Source organism: Crocodylus porosus, unplaced genomic scaffold, assembly GCF_001723895.1.
Source record: "Crocodylus porosus isolate Cpor-Errol unplaced genomic scaffold, CroPor_comp1, whole genome shotgun sequence".
NCBI classification, from domain to species: domain Eukaryota; kingdom Metazoa; phylum Chordata; order Crocodylia; family Crocodylidae; genus Crocodylus; species Crocodylus porosus.
The window spans coordinates 75,195,575-75,214,528 of NW_017728943.1; the positions used below are offsets into that span (position 1 = coordinate 75,195,575).

General features: G+C 43.5%; 1 protein-coding gene across 1 annotated transcript in view; it reads right to left on the reverse strand.

Moving 5' to 3' along the window:
- Positions 1–18,954, reverse strand: part of PLB1 (phospholipase B1) — a 102,706-nt gene that overhangs the window by 29,528 nt on the left and 54,224 nt on the right. Inside the window, exons 26-36 of the mRNA XM_019548590.1 lie at positions 17,981–18,054; positions 16,951–16,994; positions 14,982–15,090; positions 9,187–9,238; positions 8,963–9,043; positions 8,086–8,151; positions 7,653–7,753; positions 4,868–4,949; positions 4,307–4,411; positions 3,151–3,246; positions 1,887–1,958 (exon numbers count right to left, since the gene is read on the reverse strand). Of these exons, the coding sequence (XP_019404135.1) occupies positions 1,887–1,958; positions 3,151–3,246; positions 4,307–4,411; positions 4,868–4,949; positions 7,653–7,753; positions 8,086–8,151; positions 8,963–9,043; positions 9,187–9,238; positions 14,982–15,090; positions 16,951–16,994; positions 17,981–18,054 (882 nt within the window). The remainder of the gene's footprint in view (positions 1–1,886; positions 1,959–3,150; positions 3,247–4,306; positions 4,412–4,867; positions 4,950–7,652; positions 7,754–8,085; positions 8,152–8,962; positions 9,044–9,186; positions 9,239–14,981; positions 15,091–16,950; positions 16,995–17,980; positions 18,055–18,954) is intronic.

The window sequence follows — 18,954 nt, forward strand, 5'->3', positions numbered from 1 at the left end:
CTAATGCACAGTAAGCATCACAAAAAACTCCACCGGCGCTACTGAGCAGTAACTCTAGTTACTGCACATCTAGTTAGTACTTTATTGAGCAAGAACTAAATTAAATATGCAGTATCCAAGGTGCATTAACAAACATGTAGATATGCCCAGTAAGTACCAAGCATTTCACATCCTTCCTCCAAAAGTAATGTCTTCTAACCAGGGTATGTGCAGGGAAAGTACAAATCATGTTTGGTCTGAACAGGAATATTTTTTAAGAGAATCCATTAATGGGCAGGCTGAAGAAGTAGTAATTTAAGTGAACTGGAGAACCAGAGAAAGGTGCTGATTAACAGTCCAAGTGACTAAAATCCTGCATATTTATAGAATAGGGTCCAGAATAGACTGCAATAGTGCAAGCTTTCCCTCATTCACATGGATCAATTCTGATGCAAGGAGACCATCTTCCAGGATGAGACTGGAGCTCAGGTCTCCACAGGCTGCTGGGTCCTTGGTCTCTCTGCTGAGATCACCAAGAGAAGTGCCAATCAATCAGAACCATCTGTGATAACATTTCTGTGTTCTGGATGCCTGACTTCCAAGAACTATCCTGAAACTTTATAAGCTTGTCCTGTGAAGAACATATAGTTTCTGAGAAGTTTTGGAGCTGAGGTTATGAAAGATACAGGGATAACGAATCCAGTGTTCATTTTTACTGTGTTGCATGATAATAGAGTAGTTGGACCAGTAAAATTAATACCAGGTAAACATGGAACATGTCACACAGCCCAGTAAGTTTGTGGAACCCATTGCTTTAGGAGACTGTCAAGACAAAAACACCACAGAGCTGGTTTAAAAAAAAAAAAGGAATAGATAAATTTTGACCACAAGTATTTGTAGCAATACATGCCAAATTGCAGACGTAATTAGCTCTCATGCTGCAGGATAAGCTCCTCATTTCTACAGGTACACAAAGAATCTTCCTTCTCATCCCCTCATTGCATTCAGCCAACTTCTGAGGCACCACTTATTGGTCATGCCAAAGCCTGGAATACAGGACCAGATGGACTGATAGTCTGATCTGCTGTGGCTGTTCTTATGATGTTCCAAACCATGAGTTGCACTTGTAATCTTTTCACAGAGGTGTTAACATTATCTGGTAGCTGGATGCTCAAATGCATATCACGAAGGCAGGGGATGCACATAGACCATGATGCTGGGCACATTAGAAAATTTAGAGATGGATAATTTTTGTGCAGGAACAAGGTAGAAAAGAGTAGGACCTCCCTCACTGACATGTAGCAACTCGTACAGCATTGGCTCACCAACAAAAAGAAGTTAGAGGTTACAAACAGTGAAACAACGGCTGTGGTGGTATAAGGAAATGCACATGTTGGAGCTTTACGTAGCCTTCAGCCTCTATAGATCCAGAGGAGGTAGGGAAATAAAATTAATTGTGTGGCATATATACCCCCTCTTTAACAGCAGTCACTAAAGGCCACATTTTTAAAGGTATTTGATGCTTAAAGATACAGACAGTTGCCTAGTGGGTTTTTTAGGAGTGTCCAGTTGTCTAACAGCTATCAATTTTACTGGGAAAACCCATTCTGAACTCTATGACAAATGCCACTAGACATCTATTTATTTCTTCAGGTGTCAAAGTACTTCTAAAAGCCTGAGCAAACCTGTTAAAATACAAAAGTTAATCACATTGTCATTTGGTTTTTGTTTGGTAGTGTAAGGCCCAGAAGCACTGAAGTAGTTCTGATGAAAGACTGTTCACACCTAGTTTAAACAGAGAAGTAGAATTTTAACAGACTTGTTTTAGGAAGAGCCAGTCCTTTCCAAGGAAAGAGCAAAAGCTGGGCTACCCCAACACCCTGCTTCTACAATGGTGCTGTACTTACTGCAGTTGGACAGCTCAGGGCAATATTAGCTGTAAAGTCAATGGATTCCGTTTTCTCTCCTATAGGCTGAAGCTTGTGGGGAAGGAAAAAAAGCTTCAATCAATTTATTTTACACTTGTGTTCTCTCACTTCATATTTCTAGTGCAGTTTTAATTCCAAGAACCCAAAGATGCTTTACCGAGCGGTGATAAACTTCCTCCTGTGCCTATAGATCTTAATTTGTTAACAGTTGAAATGTAACCTTTTCTCAGACAGAACTTGATGACTGTGTAACTGAGCAGAATGACAATAGACAGCAGTTTCAAATGGGAACTGAAGACACATACTACGTTTAGTTCAAACTGCCAGATTTAGGAAGGCAGAAGTAGCTGTAAAGGAAATTGGCCAAAATATCAGGGCTTAAACATCTTCCTTTTCCAAAAAAAGTTTGTGCGGCTGTTAATGAGGACTTGAATTTTTCTGCCTCAGTGGAAAAATGATGTGTCTAACAAAGGAACTACTTATACAAGACCTCTAAGGAAAACTAATCCAAATTAACTAAAGGTGTGAAATTCAAGTGGATTAATTAAACCACATTAATTCTGAAGTGAATCCAAATAAAAGCCACTTTAATTCAGAATAAGAGAGCTTCCAAGAGGTGGACTAATGTGTTTTATCTAATCTACCTTAAATGTACCTCTTTAGTTAATTTAGATTAATTTTTTGAGCGTCCCCACGTAGACAAGCCTACTGCTGATGTGTTACACCACTAGGGCTCAATCTCCAAACTCCTATTTCACCACCTAGTCAATAACGGACTTGCATCAACACTGACTGGCAGTGAAACTTTCTTGGTCCCATCAGCTGTGGCCTGAGCTGTCTAGTCTCCCAAGTACAAGGATACCCAGACAAGTGGCTCTTCAACTTGTTACCTGAGGCTGTCTGTGGTGAAGTCATTTGTTTGTAAATATAAACATAAATTTAGTTAGCACTGGAGAGGCTTATCACTTTGAAAACACATTCCCCTGATAGACCATGCAAATTTTAACTAAGGCACTGCAGTTTTTTCTTTTGAATTGAAGTATTTTTGCCACAATTCAGCTACAGATCTGTATAATGCAGCTTGTTGGTTACAAGCGATTGCCTGCATAGTTCTGAGCCAGTCAGGAGTGGCCACTACTGCCCCATTTTAACAAATATTACACAAAGGAAATGTTGCAAAGGTGTTTTGAGCCATGCTGGCTGATGAACATTTTAAATTGTGTACAAATGTATGCCATCCTACCATGGTGTTCCAGAGTACCCGGGAGAGCTGAGAGTGGGATTTCTGATTCAGATGGAAGCAGTCAGGTGCAAAGTAGGAGAGATCTGGACGGCCATCCTAAGGGTGAGAGTGTGAAGGACATTTGAGGGCAAGAGAATCCTTAAACACTTTGTTAGTGTACTTTGATAACTTTAGAACAGAGGCTGTACATTATTTGCCCTTCCATACACAAGGCCAGTTGGTTGTCTAGGGGGAAGAAATGAGGTACTACTCAGCAGGCTAACTAAGTACTATAATGAGCCAACTCCTAAATAAAATTATGATGTGTAACAAGCAGATCTACACCAGGGAGGAACTAAAAATGGGATCACTGAATTCTGTAGTGTGTGTGTCCAGTACTTCCACTCAGAGATGCAAATCTCAGAGATCTGAGAATCAAACTCTGGACTCTCCTTCTTAATGAATTATCACCAGCAGTACTGATCTGCAAATCACATTGCACATTTCAATGTGCTTACATGGATGATAGCTGTTGTTGGAATTGCATCACTAATAAGTCCATTAGTGATGCAAATGAAGGAACAAAATCTAGTTCCTGCTCTTGTAGCTGCATTAGGACTGCAAGACTAACAGGCTAAAAAAAAAAAAGAACAGAAAGAAGTTTTTGTCACTAAAATGAACAGATATGATAGTCAGTTTTCAGAGCAGAATTGTACTTTCAGAGCAGTACCTGAAGCAATTTGGGTTTGAAAGTTTTAAAAGCTAGGCTTGCTTGTGGGATATTTAGGTTAGGAAAGGCTGGATTATGCATAAACCAAGGCCAACAGCTTTCAGTCCAGAGCTGAACTTCCTTAAAGTTTGAATGTTTTGACCCAGAGGTTTGGGGTGGCTGGTTAGTGGGGTGGGAGGCCTACTGCTGAATTGGTACCCATTTCTGTTCTTCAAAGTCTGTAACTAGGATTTTGGGTCAGACTAAAGTATTGACCATTAAACCATTGACCACTAAAAATCATACAAGTGCTGTTAATAATATACCAAAATCAACAATATCTGTATTCAGGAACAGTATGATTTCAAGAGTGCATAGCAGACCCTGATGCTTTACTTTTTATTATCCTAGATGGATTATATGCCATGCACTCACCCACCCCATGTAGAGAGTGACCTTAGACCATACCTGAAGAAGAGGAATCTTGGTATTTCGAAAGAAAGGCTGCACCACCACTGTGAAATTCTCATGGGTATCATACCTGCCAGACTCTGTTAACACCTGAACACTTTCCTACAAGTGAGGAAAAGAACCATCATCAACCATTGAAACTTTTGGTCATCCTTAATTAGTATTTCAGGGTACATGTGTATCAAGAGCAGATGGGGCCTTCCATCCTTAAGCTGAGAAAGTCAGGGAGTGATGGTATCAGAAGAAAAAACTGTAAAGCCTCTTTTTTGCCTGACCAGCTAATAAGGTTAGAGTATAATGGGGCAAACTGATTCTAAGGGAGTTCTCTGAGGGCTTGCTCCTGGTTTTGATATTCAAAATAACAATGCAACCAAAGCAGTCATGTCTGGAGCAACAGCAATGGATCTTTTTAGGGAGCAGGAAAGGGAGAGGGAGAGGAAGATGTAGGATAGAGTGAGTTATGGATTATAATTAAAAAAAACCTGACATATCACTGGACAACTCAATCTCCTACCTCAGCAGTAGGCAATGTGAATGCACTGATTCCCATAAAGATACCTTGTAGGCTCTTGTAGCTTCTGTCACCATCACCAGCTGCTGTGAGCCTTCCTTCACTGGGAGAACACAGCCACACAGATAGCTGAAAAAGAGGTTAAAGGGGTGGGAGATATATGCAGGATCAGATAGAAGACTGTGAAGGCAATCATCTATTATTCCCTATCCGTGAGAATGCCTGAAGGCCTCTGCCTTCTTTCACAATTTTAAGTATCAGTTTTATTATCTGTCCTTTGCCTTATGGATAGGTCAAAATCTCTTATCAGCTTGGCTACTTCTTGAAGCATATCAAGGCAACATGCACTACTCTGCCGTTATGTCCAATGACTCAGGTACCTAAAAGACTATTCAGTTGTACTGCACACATGTTGCATTTCAAGGAGGTCTGCTTTGAAATTTACTAGGCCACAGGTAAGTGACAACAAAATATACCCTCCTACCCAACAAGACTCAATGTGCTGTCACAAGATGGAATTTGCCTCTGTGCAAAGGGTCAATGCAGAGACGGTGGATCACCTCAGTCCCGCTTAAGCCTTAGGAGAATATAGAAATCGGAGCCTAATGATTAGGCCTTTTAACATTTAGCCATCTTGCAGCTACAGGATGAAGTCAGAGCGGTAACAGAAGCCCAACTTTGCTACACTAACCACTGCCTAGAAATCACACCTGTTTGTTACCCCAGCCCAAAAATGGACTGCTCTGCCGGCCCCATCTGAGCCCAGACAACCAGCCGCCTGTTTCCCTAACTGGAGCCTGAGGAGCCTAATGTTCCATTACCCCACTCCTACCCTAGAAAATCCTACCACATCATAAACCTGGCCTGGGGAGGCTTAGCAGTCCCCAGGATAACCCTAACACCAAGAGGCAGAATTTCCACTGATGCATCTCTGGGCTGGGTCACCCAACTCCTGCTTATCTTAACTGTACAACAGGAAACCTAAGTTTCATTTGTTACCCTAACCCTTAATCCCCGCACCCTAAAAATCTCAACCTTAGCTTGATGGAGTTGAATCTAGCCAAGTCCAGTGAGCCCCCTTAGGCCCAACCCCAACTGTGAGGCTTCAGTTAGTTGAATCCTAATCTAGCAGTCCTTGCTTGTCCCTAAAATAATTCTGTCTGGCAGGCCTTATCAGTCCCAACCCTGGCTTTGAATGCTCTACCAGTCCTTACCTTAACCCTCACGCAGAGAATCAAACCATCTGTGAGCCTAACTCTAACCTATCAGTCCTACCTTCACAGATAAGCTTGACTAAGAAGGCTCCCAAAGGTTCTCAGAGAACACTACTATACCCATCTGTAACCAGGCTGAGTGAAGTCTGCCTTTCCCAGGCCCAAAATGGATGAACCAGGCACAGCCATACACTATGCCTCAAATAGCCCATAGCCCTATAACCTTAGCCTGGGGAAGCATAACATCCCAAAACTTAATCCTAGATAGGGAGTCCTGCTCATCCTAATCCTAATCTTAGCTAAGTGATGTCTGTCCACATTAACACTAACCCTAACTCGCCTCAGTAGTCACCACGGCCTGGTAGGTTCTGCCAGGCCCAACTCTTATTTAACTAGCAACATCAATCCAAACCAACCATAATCCTAACATGCCTCAATCCTAGCCAAACCCAATTAGTTCTGTCCATCCCTATCCCAAATCTGTTATTTCACATGTGCCATCAGCTTCAATGCTTTCTTTGTTCCAACAATCTCTACCAGCACCAACCATAAGCCTAGCTCAGAGTCCCACTTGACCCAGCCATCACCCTGACCCAGCAACCCCCACCAGCCTTAACCCTGACTCTAGCCAGGAAAGCCTTGTCTGTTCCTATCTCAAGCCTATCCAATGCACCCTCTGTCCCAGTCCTAAGCCAAGCCTGCTGAGCTCCACTTGCTCCAGAAAGCCTGTCCACTCCAAATCTATTGCCAACCCAGGTGCCCCAACTCTATCCCTTTGCCCAACCAGCCCTTCCAGCCATAGCACTAATCCAATGACTCCTGGCACTCCCAACCCTAATAACAGTGACTTCTGCCTATGCTCAACTGAAGCTTTTCCTGCTGAGTCCTGCCAAACCTAATCCTAATCCAAGTCTATTACTAGTGTAAGATTTGGGTCAAGTCTGGGAGTGTTCTCCTGTCTAGAGTAAGGTAAGCAGTAGAATCCACTGCTAAATCCACTAACTAAAGATGTGTATTTAAGGTAGATTAGATAAAACAAAGCAGTCCTCCTCTTGGAATCTCTCTTATTCTGAATTAAAGTGGCTTTTATTCAGTTTGTTTGAATTCACTTCAGAATTACTGTGGTTTAATTAATCCACATGAATTTCATACCTTTAATTAATTTGGATTAGTTTTCCTGAGAGCTCTTGTATAGGTAATCCTTGTATAGGAGCTCTTGTATAGGTAATCATTAGGTACACAAGGATTGGGGTTGTGGTTTAAGGTCATATGCTTAACCATGTATAACCAGAGATTTGCAAAGGGACTCCCAGCAATCCCAATCTGGCAAGGGTCAAATCTGTCTTCTGTAACTATAATCCAGGACCAGGTAGCTGCTTGGGGATATATGAAGCAATTGGGACACTTGCTCTTGTAATCCCTTTACTATAGCAAAGCCACCACTAGATAGCCTCATCAGGCAGAAGAGTTCAATGTGAACACTGCACATGGTATCTACTGGGATCTAATCTGGTCAGTGGATACCAGGTTGCCTCTGTGGGGAATTATGGAACAGAAATTGTGCATTATCACTATTAACAGTCAGTGAGGATGCCAGAGGAAGCCAAAACTGCCTTACTCTTTCAGATGTGTGGGGCACTGTCCTTGGCTATCCTGAAACATCTGCCTCAAAGAGATGAGGTCCATTACTTCAACCAGATTCACAAAGGCTCTGGGAATCTGAAAGGAAAGTCAGAGCACAGTTTAGCAGGAGTGGGTCATAAGACAGCAATACATTTATTTAAAGACAAATGTCCCGCTGTTCATTCATTTCTTCTTGTTACTGACATAACCATGCATTCCCAACTGCTGTTCCTACTCCTTCCCTCATCTCCTTCGCCTTGACTTTTCCCTCTTTCTGCCATACCTCTTTGTTTGAAATTAAAGAAATAATAGGATGTGTTATACAGTAGGAGACATTTGGAACTAGTACTGACGGAGGAGAAAAAATTGCATACCACTGATTTATGCCCTAACACAGGCCAGTGCATTGACAAAATAACACCACTTACCTCTGCATGCAAAATGTCAAGGGCTTCTTGAATGTGCCTAGTGAAATTTACAGCTGAATAGTGATTCTAGGAGACACAGAAGAGAATGGAATTGCCATCAATGGAAGGTCACAAGTGGCGTCAGAAGGAGAGATTCATGCCCTTCCCCTTCCTTCTACCATACTGCTCAGCTGCTTTCAGTGGGATGATCCTGCTCTTTTCCACAGATCAGGTGGTTCCATCACTCCATCTCTACATAAACCACCTTGGAAGGAACTCCATGCAATTGTGCTAAATGGGTTAGCCTGAAAACCCATTTCATTCATGCCTTGTCCTGCTGCTATTAGTGGAAATCATTGTTAGGCAAAAGCGTCCTAGCCATGACCAGCCCCACAGGAGCTTGGCTAGGCCTGTTTAAGAGCACTAAGTTATCATACCACTAGGATTCTACCTCTCTGCTGCATACTGGGTGCAGATGAACTTAAGGTGTTCATGGTAGCTAACACGGTAGAGGTGTGTGCATGTAAGAATCAAGAGATTCAGGGTTGGGTTTAAAACTGAAGGCCTCTAACCCCTTCCCCCAAGCTCTCCTCAGAGCAGCTTTCTGAAGGCTTTCCTCCAGTCTGAAGCAGCCTACAATCCTGCTTCTAAGAACCTTCCTGCATCAGGACCTGTGGGGGATGGCAGGTTGAGCTGTATAGGTTTCCTAATGGTGGCTCAAAGCAGTGTACATCTTCACTGGCTGGCAGTTACAGGGCTTCTGTGGCACCTACATGTCACCAGACTACAGAGGAGAGAATCTCTCTCGGAAAGACAGGAGAAGTAGCCTGTCTCATACACGTCCTCTCTGGTTATCCTTTTAAAAATCGATTTTTTTTTTTTTTTGATTTTTACTCACAGGGTCTTTGCAATAGTTGCACAGATCATTGGCTCCAATTAACACAGTGATGATCTTCCAGTCGACATTAAAGTTAATTCTCTGTATAACAAAGAAAAGAGAAGTTCAAGTTGACTACACTCCTGACTGATGTGCACCGTGTGTCCTGGAAGGCACATCTGTTGTGTGAAGTGACATCGTTTAATCTTACAGCATGAAAAGGAACAAAGTCCCAGCCAACTTACTGGATCATTTTTCATTAGTCTCACCAGAGTTCTTGCTTGGCTTGGTAATTCCCTGTGGAAGAGGACAATCCATGAGCAATGGAAATACCATTTTGCAGAACACGAGCATCCATGGAGAGAATGTTTATCCAGCTACCTACATGACTCCCAACCATCTCAAATCCATGCTACTCTTACAAAGTCAAAGGCCCTCCTGAATTTGGCAACTCAAAGGGCAAAAGGCTTAGCAAGTTCTGCAGACAACAGCACATGGGAGAACAATGTGGCCAGCAACATGCCTTACTCTCCAGCCTGAATGACCATGTGTCCAGTTACAGCCATGTTCCCTGGGAGCACCAGCAACACAAGTCTGGAACAAGGCTAGAACTCATTTCTCTGAAACCATGGAGAGAGAGACCTTAATCATTTTGCCATTGGACCTCTCACTCTTAGGGTGTAAGACAACACAGCTGTCCCCATTTAATAAGGAAGCCAAGTGACTTATCTAAGTTTGCATGGGGAATCAATGTTATAGACAGGATGGGATCTCAGATCTGTCCCATGACTTAATCCTTCTTTGTTGTATAACTCCTAGAATAGAGGAAAAAATAAATACATAGAATAGCCTTACAGTTTTTAGAATGCCAGATACAGCAAAATCCTTGTTAGCAAACAGCATGATTAGAACTGGGGAATAAATCCATTGAAACTGCAATGAAACTTCAAATCTCAGGCTCTAAATAATCCCTTTAATCAACATTTCTGTGTACACTGAATATTTTCAAACCTGCAGTGACTCTAAGGAAATGTGCCCAGCAAATACTGAAACAAACTGCTTACATTCCCAGGGCTACTGCTCAGAGTTAGCACTTCACTCTCAATTACAGCAAAGAGATTTTTGCAAAGATCTTCAGGCAAATGAAAACTGAAGCTACTTATCAGATCACTCTGACAGTGACTACATAGACCGGCTTGCTCTCTGTATGTCTAACAAACACCATACAATCTTTGCCATGGATTCCAAGTTACTTAGACTAAACTGCTCACCACTGTTCAGCTACTCTGACATTCTCTGGAAAAGATAATTTGAATGGAAAGTTTTGCCCTTCTGGGCAGCTCTCTAGTTTTGGACTGAACTGTATTTCCCTCTGAGTCTTTTTTAGAAAAACAATCACTGACATAATTTCATGGAGTACATCTACTGACATTAATGAGCCCAACATGCTTATGGTTTGTATGGAAACCAAAGCTTTCCTCTCCTGTGCTGTGCTAAATAAGCCACTGAAGGAGGAATTTGCCCTCACCTCCCTATCAGCAAACAGATCAAATATTAACATAAGAATATTCACTTGAGAATTGCCCTGCTCTGCATTTATTTGTGAGGCAAATGTTCTTATAAGCATATAAAGATTTTTCTTATCTGCCCCTGGTTAATCTTGACCAATGCCACAAGCAGCTTATACACCTCTCATTTTTACCCTTGGAACAGACATTAAGTTAGTCCCAGGACAAGTTGTATGTGCGTTTGTCCTGGAACAGAAGTGTCCTGGGATTGGTGTGTATACACATCACCCTTCCTATCAGGGTGTACCAAGTGGCTAAATGCACTACAGCTCATCTTCGATTGATTAAATAATGCAGTCCTGGGACAACTGTTCAGATGCACTTTTCCAAATGCCTGGGACAAACTGTTAATACTACTGGCCCCACGAAACTTTTTAGGGTTTGTCCTGGGACAACGGATATGGATGTCTAAACAATCCCACTTTGTCCTGGGATAAAATGATTTCTTTCCAGACAAATGCAATGTCTGTTTGTAATCAAAGGGTCAGGATTTTTCTTTGTCTCATTTTGGAAGATGGCACTTCCATTCACCTAGCACCTGCTACTATCAAGCAAGGCATATAGGCTTTAATACTGACTTAGAAAGGAACTACCTATTAAATATCACCTATGCCCCTTTTTGCAACAACCTGGATTTCCTGTAGAGCCTTTCAAGTATTTATCCAACCTGAACCAGCCTAGCTGAAAAGATCAGACCAGATCACAGCTGAAGACAGACTGACTACACACATTTTCTTTTTTTTGTTTCCAAGGCAGATTTAAATTTAAATTCTTCAGAAATGGGCTAGTCGGGTGAGAGACATAACTCATTACATCAGCTCTTCCCCATCCTTGCCTTGATTCTTCTTAAAGTTTTTACGATACCAACATAAGCTTTTACCACAGAACTATCACCACTGCATGCTGCTATAGTGGTGAAAGTTTAGAAAAAAATATCACAACTTACAGACTTGTTTTATTCAGAGCTAAAGTTACACAGCAGCACACAGACATAATTGCATCATGACAGCTGATGTGACTCCTAAGGGGCAGCTATCAATTTAAAGCACCTAAAAAGGTACATTTGTCCATAGCTTCAGGCATAGGATTTACTGTAGGCGCACATTTATATGTTGTGGGTGACCAGGCATGTCGTTAAAAATGTGCTTACACATTTGTGAGGCTCATGCTTAAAAGCTTTGCCAAATGAAGGACTACAAATTATTTCGACTCCCATATATCCAATGGGTCCTTAAACCCCAAATCCAACATTTCATACATGGTTTGAGAAAACACTGTGAGGACCCATAACTGTATTTAATATCACTAGGTACTCAGCCTTGACCTGAGCAACCAAAATGGAGACATGCCAAATAGCTCAGTTTTAAAAATGTTGGCCTCAGCTTTCACTTACAGACAATCTTTTTATCATCTGGGTAAAAGGAAGAGGGATTTCTTTGCCTCATAAAGAATGAACTCTTGACAGCATTACTGATACAGAGCCAAACATCTGAACTAAGAGAAACAGTTCCTTCCTCCCCATGGTGCCTTGAAATTCAAAAACCACACGGAGATCAGTTTATCATCTCCTCAGATAAGACTATAAATATTCTGTGACAGAAATGAACTTGAGGAAGAGGGTAACAGAGTTCAGGGACATTACCACAGTATCTGCTTGGATGGAAACAAACTCATGGGGCATGTCCATATGACCAGGCAGGTGCACTTTGTGGCACCTCAAAGGCTTTTGAGGTGCTGCAAAACACATGCGGTGCACATTAAAAGGTCCTCTGCTCTGCATATTTGCAGCATGGAGCCAAAATTAGATACTGGGGAATGCCGGTATCTAAAAAAACATGAAAAAAAGAGCCAGGTAGTGCATATGGCTACAACATGAACTGCCCAACCATTTGAAGCAGCCACATCTTCAGCTGCTGGCCAGACTCTGTGCTCCCAGATCACTGGTGCTGCAGCCCCAGGAGGCCCCCCAGACTCCAAGAAAAGCTGCTGGAGCCAGCCCAACTGCCGGCCTCAGCCTACCCTACTCCACCTGGGTTTATCTGCCACGCACCAGAGGAGGTGTGCAGGGGTGTTCCCCTGGGACAAGCAGCAGCGGCACAACTATGTTGTTGCTACTATTTGTCCCCAGGGAAACACACATGCCCATGGAGTGCTTTCAATTAGTTTTATTGGTCTTTCCACAAGGAGTTGGCACTGTGTTCTTTCCCACACTACTGAATATTCACAAAATAACATTGCTGAGGAAAGCAGAACAGCTCCTTTTCCTTGTGTCTGTCCAAACCAGGTTCTCAGAGATGGTGAGAGAAGACTCTTGGCTTTTGTCATTTGGAAAAAGGCAGGCAGGTTTGCACCTAATGGACCAACTAAACCAGAGAATTATATACTTTACCTTGCCTCCTGCCTGACTTCAGACTACCATGACTAACTACCTCCGTTTTGTCATCTGGATAACTGTCTAGTAGGGTTTACGCTGACACCCATCAGCTCAGTTCAGATGGGCTACCAAATAGCAATCTAAGAGCAATGAGTTTTGCTGCAGTAATGCCAACTCTCATGAAAAAATCATGAGACTCCCGATTTCCAAGTCAGATTAATTCTGTCTCATGATCTCCTGATAGAGATCAGATCTTAGGATTTTTCTCTTCAGGCACGTGTAGAGAGCACTAAGCTGGTAAGTTTGTGGAGGGGAATGGGCGGTGGGGGGCAGGTCGAGGTCCCCACAGTGAGGGAAGGAGTGGGGCAGAGGATGGAGTGAATAGAGCCCCAGGGCCGGGGAAGACATGGGAGCACATGCCCCACAGATTTGTGCGTCAGGCAAAGGCAGGCTGCCTGCTGTGGGCTGAGGTTACGTGCCCTGCTGCTTTTGCCCCAGAAACTGCATGCACACACTTCAAAAATAGCATCTCATGATTTACATTCCAAATCTCTTGATTTATAAGATTTTGTCTCTCAATTTTTGACGGTGGGGTTGACAATTTCAGCTGGGTTCATACCAGTAACACTGTGGTGCCTAGTCAATCTGACATGTATTTTATATTAAATAAGACTGAGGTAACAGTTTTAGTGGTCATTCTTACTGAATGAAACAGAAGGAAGTTAATATAGGTCACATACTCTACCATACAACATGCACCATGATTAGGATCACTGTATGATTGAGTCAGTGTAGGACAATTTTTAGTGCCCCTAACCCCTGCTTGCATTTTGCTGCTCATGTGAGGAGTTGCATCCCATGGAAACACAAATGAATTCAGTCTTTACTACAAAATGAGAATGCTTCCCTTTCTTGGGAGAGGGAGAGTATGGAGAGGTGGGGGAAAAGCAGTATTTCACAGCATCTAGCTAACAGATGACGCTCAGTCATCTCAAGGAAAACCAGAAATTTACTGAAAATACTAGGATGAGTCAGAAACCAGTCAAAGCCTGCAGAAAAGTAATAAACAACCTCTGATAAAACCCTAGCTATCATTGCTCAGCTAAAGTGAATGCAAAGAGCTCTCCTGGCTTCCAGATTCAGCTGCCAGGTGAAGCTGCTGGGGAAATAAAGAGGAAATTTTTAAATGAGAGAGATTGAACTAGAGGGCTTTTTCTTAACATAGCATTTCTAACCACCAACAAGCACAACAACTCAAGCAGAACTCCTGACCAAACTGTGGCTACTCCCAACTAAATCAGTAGCCAGCTTTTTGGGTTTTTTTTTTCCTATAGACAGGCCACTCCCACTGACAGGATCTTTTAGTAAAAAGCCTGGTACTTTTAGGACAAGAACCACCTGGAATCTCTTCCAAAAGGGAACCGCACAAGGGATTAATCTATTAAGTCTCTCCAGTGTTAGGCTGTCTTCCCCAAACAGGGCTAAAGCTAAAGAACCATATTCAAACCCAGTGCAAGCTACTGCAACCACCATTAAGTTAGTGGAGTTGCAGTCATGTCCCCCCAGGTCTGAAATTGGTCCAAAGTTTGTCTGGCCAATAACACTACTGCATAGGACATCACAGGTATCCAACTATTTTTTTTTATTTTTCTCTTTCAAATACTCTTCCCAACACTTCCAAATGTATAAGACTTTCTTCATGGAAGAATTCAGCCATTCCTTCCTGGCTGATCTTTGCAAACTCCCCACACTTTCATTTTGTAACGCATGTGATCCATTTTTCTGAAAGCCCTTTGTACTTCCAAGTTGTAACTTGCACAAAGGAAAACAATCTCTGTGCTTCCTCACTCCTTGGGCACATACTAACATATCCTGGTTTCATTCTAAAATTCAAGTGGAGCTTGAAACTATAGACTGAACAGAGCATAAGCCCTGTCAGCCCAATCCAGGTGCAAAGGTCAAGCATCCACTGGCCTAGCTTTGCTCATTTTTAACACAGTTATAACAGCATGAGAGGGCAAAAAATAAACCGTTTGAATCAGCCACATCAGCATACATCCCTACAATCTAATTGGGGAGGGAAAAAAACCCAACATACTTAGCCTCTGCTCCAGGAATGGCCTGATTGAGAAAGGCGTTTGGCTCACTTGCATTTCCAATGCCAGTCGAGTAACCAGTGAGGTTAACGTTGAACTCGCGAAAGATATCTGAAGAACGAAGAGGAAAATGAAAGGGAAGTGACTGTACCTGTTTCCCACCAAAGGCACAAGACCAATGCACTGTACACACCCTCTACTCCTAGGTTACTGGCATCCACCTACATGCACCCAGGGGAAGCATTATATTGGGCACTTGTGTGTGTGATAAGTAGTGCCAAACACCAAACAAATAGCTTAACCAGTTAGCAGCGACTTAGACAGAATTGGGTAAAACTTCTTGCTCCAATTCACATGCTGTACCATTTCACTGGTTTCAAGAAAAGCCACAGATGAGATGTTGAGCACAGTAAGGCTCATGGTTTGTGATCATCCTTCATAATACAAACAGCTAAAGCTTGATTGAGAGCTCTCATGCTCAACTGGCAGTGACCATCAGGAGATCCAGAAGAGATCTCAGTTTCGCTGGTCTGGGAGGAGCTGTGACAAGTTTCCTTTAGCTGGAAATGCTATGTGTTCATCTAATAGGTATGCATCATATACTGATCATAGATCTGTACATTCAGGGCACTGACAGACATGCAGGTTTCCACTCTAACTCACAGCACTTCACATAAAGCACCGTAAGTTAAAGCAAGCCCCCCAACCCAACAGATGTTCACCTGTTGGGTTGGGTTAGGGGGAGAGAGAAAACTGATCTCCACTTTGGAGCCAGTCCAGAGGAGAAGCCTGCATGAAGCCTCTCCCCCTGCAGTCCTACCCCTCTCCTCCCAGCTCCTGTGCTGTGTGCAGGAAGGAAGGAGGAGGGAGCTGTGGGTTGGGGTTTTCCCAACCTGAGCTGGAGGCAGAGGGGTTGGGGGGCCCCACAATCTATCCACCTCCCCTTCAGCTCAGGCTGGGCAAACCCCAGCCTACAGCTCTCTCCCCCCACCCCGCTTCCTTTGCACTAGGGATGGGGCTGAGCTGCCTCAGCCCAGCCTTAGATCACACTGACCCTAGGAAACACAAGTTCCCTAAGGTGCTCCACTTTGGAGTGCCTTCATCTGATCCCTTAGTAGAGTAAGTTAATTTTTCATGCAATTGGCCTCTTTTAAAAAGTGTCCTGCAGCCATATACATATGTCATGGCATGGGTGTAGAGCACTTTGAGGGGGCCAGTCATGTAGTAAATGCCACTTCTGTCAGAGCTTAGATGCATGGCAGTGAATTATTCCCAGTCCCTCTTCACTCATCTTAGCACAAATGCTCAAAATTAGGCAAAAAAAGATTTTACACCTTGCATCTCTCAGAGAGAAGTAAGTGTGTTGCTAGGGAAAACAATGTTATACTTTATATAGATGGTTCCAATTATAAAACAGTTTATACAAAAAAATCAGTAACTGATTAATATATATTTTTAAAAAGGGTTAATTATTGTAATAATATCGGAATATAAAAAAAATGACTCAAAAATATGCTGAAATTTTGTAGTGGATGCCAATACCTACCATTAGTCTGGATTTTGATCAAAAGGAAGTGTTAGCAATTCCTAACGCATACATGAGAAAATACTTAGCAATATTCACCTAAGATATCTAGTCTTGGTAAACAACCCGATACAGAAAGGGACTTATTGACTATTTGCTAAAATCAAACACAAATCAAGTCACAAGGCAGTCACAGCAAGCTCATTTGCAAGAAGAGAGTGATTTTTTTCCTGCCTGTCCCCAGCTTCACTGATTATATGAAATTAAATTAAAATAAAACATATACTCTCTCTTTGAAAGGCAAGTCTTGTGAAGTATCCCAAGATTTTTTTAAAAGCATAGGAAAGCTTCATGGTAAATGCACTGCCCAAATCACCATTGTCATGCATCACTTCTCTCTCTCACATGTGTTGGTGATTAGACAGGACAGCAAAACACCTACTTACTTGGCAAAGTTGTCACGCTTTCTAACGAGGCATCCCCTCCAATACTGCAATAAGGTAGAGAAACAAAGACGAAGTCAGTGACCTCTAATAAGCTCAGGCTCATTAAAGCTTAAGAATTTCTGATTTAGTTAGTCCACAAGCGGCATCTCTACCCTGCCTTCTGCTTAGTAAGACAATTGTAAAACCATTCAGATTCTTTTCTCTTTGCCTGGAAAGTAGGAAGGATGGATGATGCTTGGAAGCTATGGGTATTTACAATCAAGTAGACGGGTCAGGAATGAAAGGGCTCATTTAGGAGCCTGACTGAAATTTTGGCAACAGAGACATCCATGGGAGACTGGTGCTGCCTTAGTCAGGTCCCCCCTTGGCCAGCATCATTGAGGGGGGTAGGGGTCCCCCACAGCCGATTCCATTGAAGGGGGCAGGGGGGAATTCCCTATGGCCAGTCACAAGATGGGATGGCTGATCGCTACAGCTGCTTTCGGAAGTGGCTGCAGCTGCTTCTGTGAGCACCTCGGCACTCCACTCCCCCGCTGGCACTTGCAGGGGGGCACCAGTGTTCCACCTGCCCTCTCTGCCTGTCGCCTAAGTGGTGAGGCAGCCAGTCAGGGGGTGCACCGGCGCTCTCAGGGGATGCACATGCACCCCTGTGCATCCTCTATGCATCGCCACTGAAGACATCTGTCACGAGGGCTCAGAGGAGGTCTTGTAGCTGAGAACATGGGTTGAAATAATTACCCGTGGAACTGTAGAAAAATAAAGCTGCTGGAAAGCTGGCTAGTATCAAGTAACTTCAAGGAGGGGAAAGCTGGTTCAAAATGCATGGCTGATAATATTTTCCATGAAAACTGTGACAAAACCGGAAGTTGTCACAAAAACTACCAAACCCAAAATGGAATGTTAGACTGAAGACTGAAATCAACTCCTCCTTTCTCCCCACCCACCACCAAAAAAGAAAGTTGAGAAGAAAACCAAAGTTTTCCCATGAGAAATGGAATACATTTCCTCACCATCTTTACTCATGACTTACCTCCAGGACAGCCCCCGATATTCTGTATCCACATCTGAGAGGTTGTTTGGTCCAGAGGCAATTCCATTACCAGCCTTGCCAAAAAAAACCACACACACAAATGGGAGGTGTAACACTGAACTATTAACAATTTGGTCATTCATATATAATTTGGTGATGTGCGTTTGCTTTCTAGGCAGTCTTTTCTCAACAGTCTGTCCCATTTAAGCTTGTGGTTCTTTAGCACCCAACTTTTCAGGAAGAGGGTTATGAGCAAGAGCTTCACAGTTCAAGCCATTTTTAAAACTCAAAGACAGGGGTGTCAAACACCTTGACTGAGGGCTGGATTTGGCCCATGGACCAATCCACCCAGGCCATGAAACTGCTGTCATAGCTGGGTTGTGGGGCCTGCCACAGAGTTTGGGGACCTTGGGGTTCAGTGGACATGAATGATCAGCAGCAGGAGGGCAAGTGAGGGTTGATAAAGCCCCAGTTGCCCTCCAGCCACGTCACTGCACTCCTGTGGCCTTGCCTCCCCAGCCACAAGCCCCTGCCGCATGCCCTATGCTGGAGCTGCCACCATGGCACATGACACTAGGGGGCAGCTCCAGGTCCAGCATGGGGCACACAGTGGCACCTACAGCCAGTGCCATGTGCCCCATGTTGGAGCTGGAGCTGCTGCTGCATGCTCCAGGTCAGAGGGAAGCTGCTGCCACCACCACCACCACGGCTTCCTCATGCCCCCAGATGGATCTGGCCCACAAGGAGTCCTGCAGCCTGGATCCAGCCCAGGGCATAAGGTGAGTTCCACATCTGCTCTAAGAGATTCATTCTGAACGTGGTAGACAAAATAAGGCCTAAGGCCCGCCGCACCAAGGCCCCTCCCTCGCCAGAGCTTAGCAACAGGTTCGCACCTCTTGCAGCCCCAGCAGAGCCTGCTCAGTTGCCGGCTCCCGCAGGCAGCCCAGGCTCAACCGCAGCTACTGGCCCCGCTC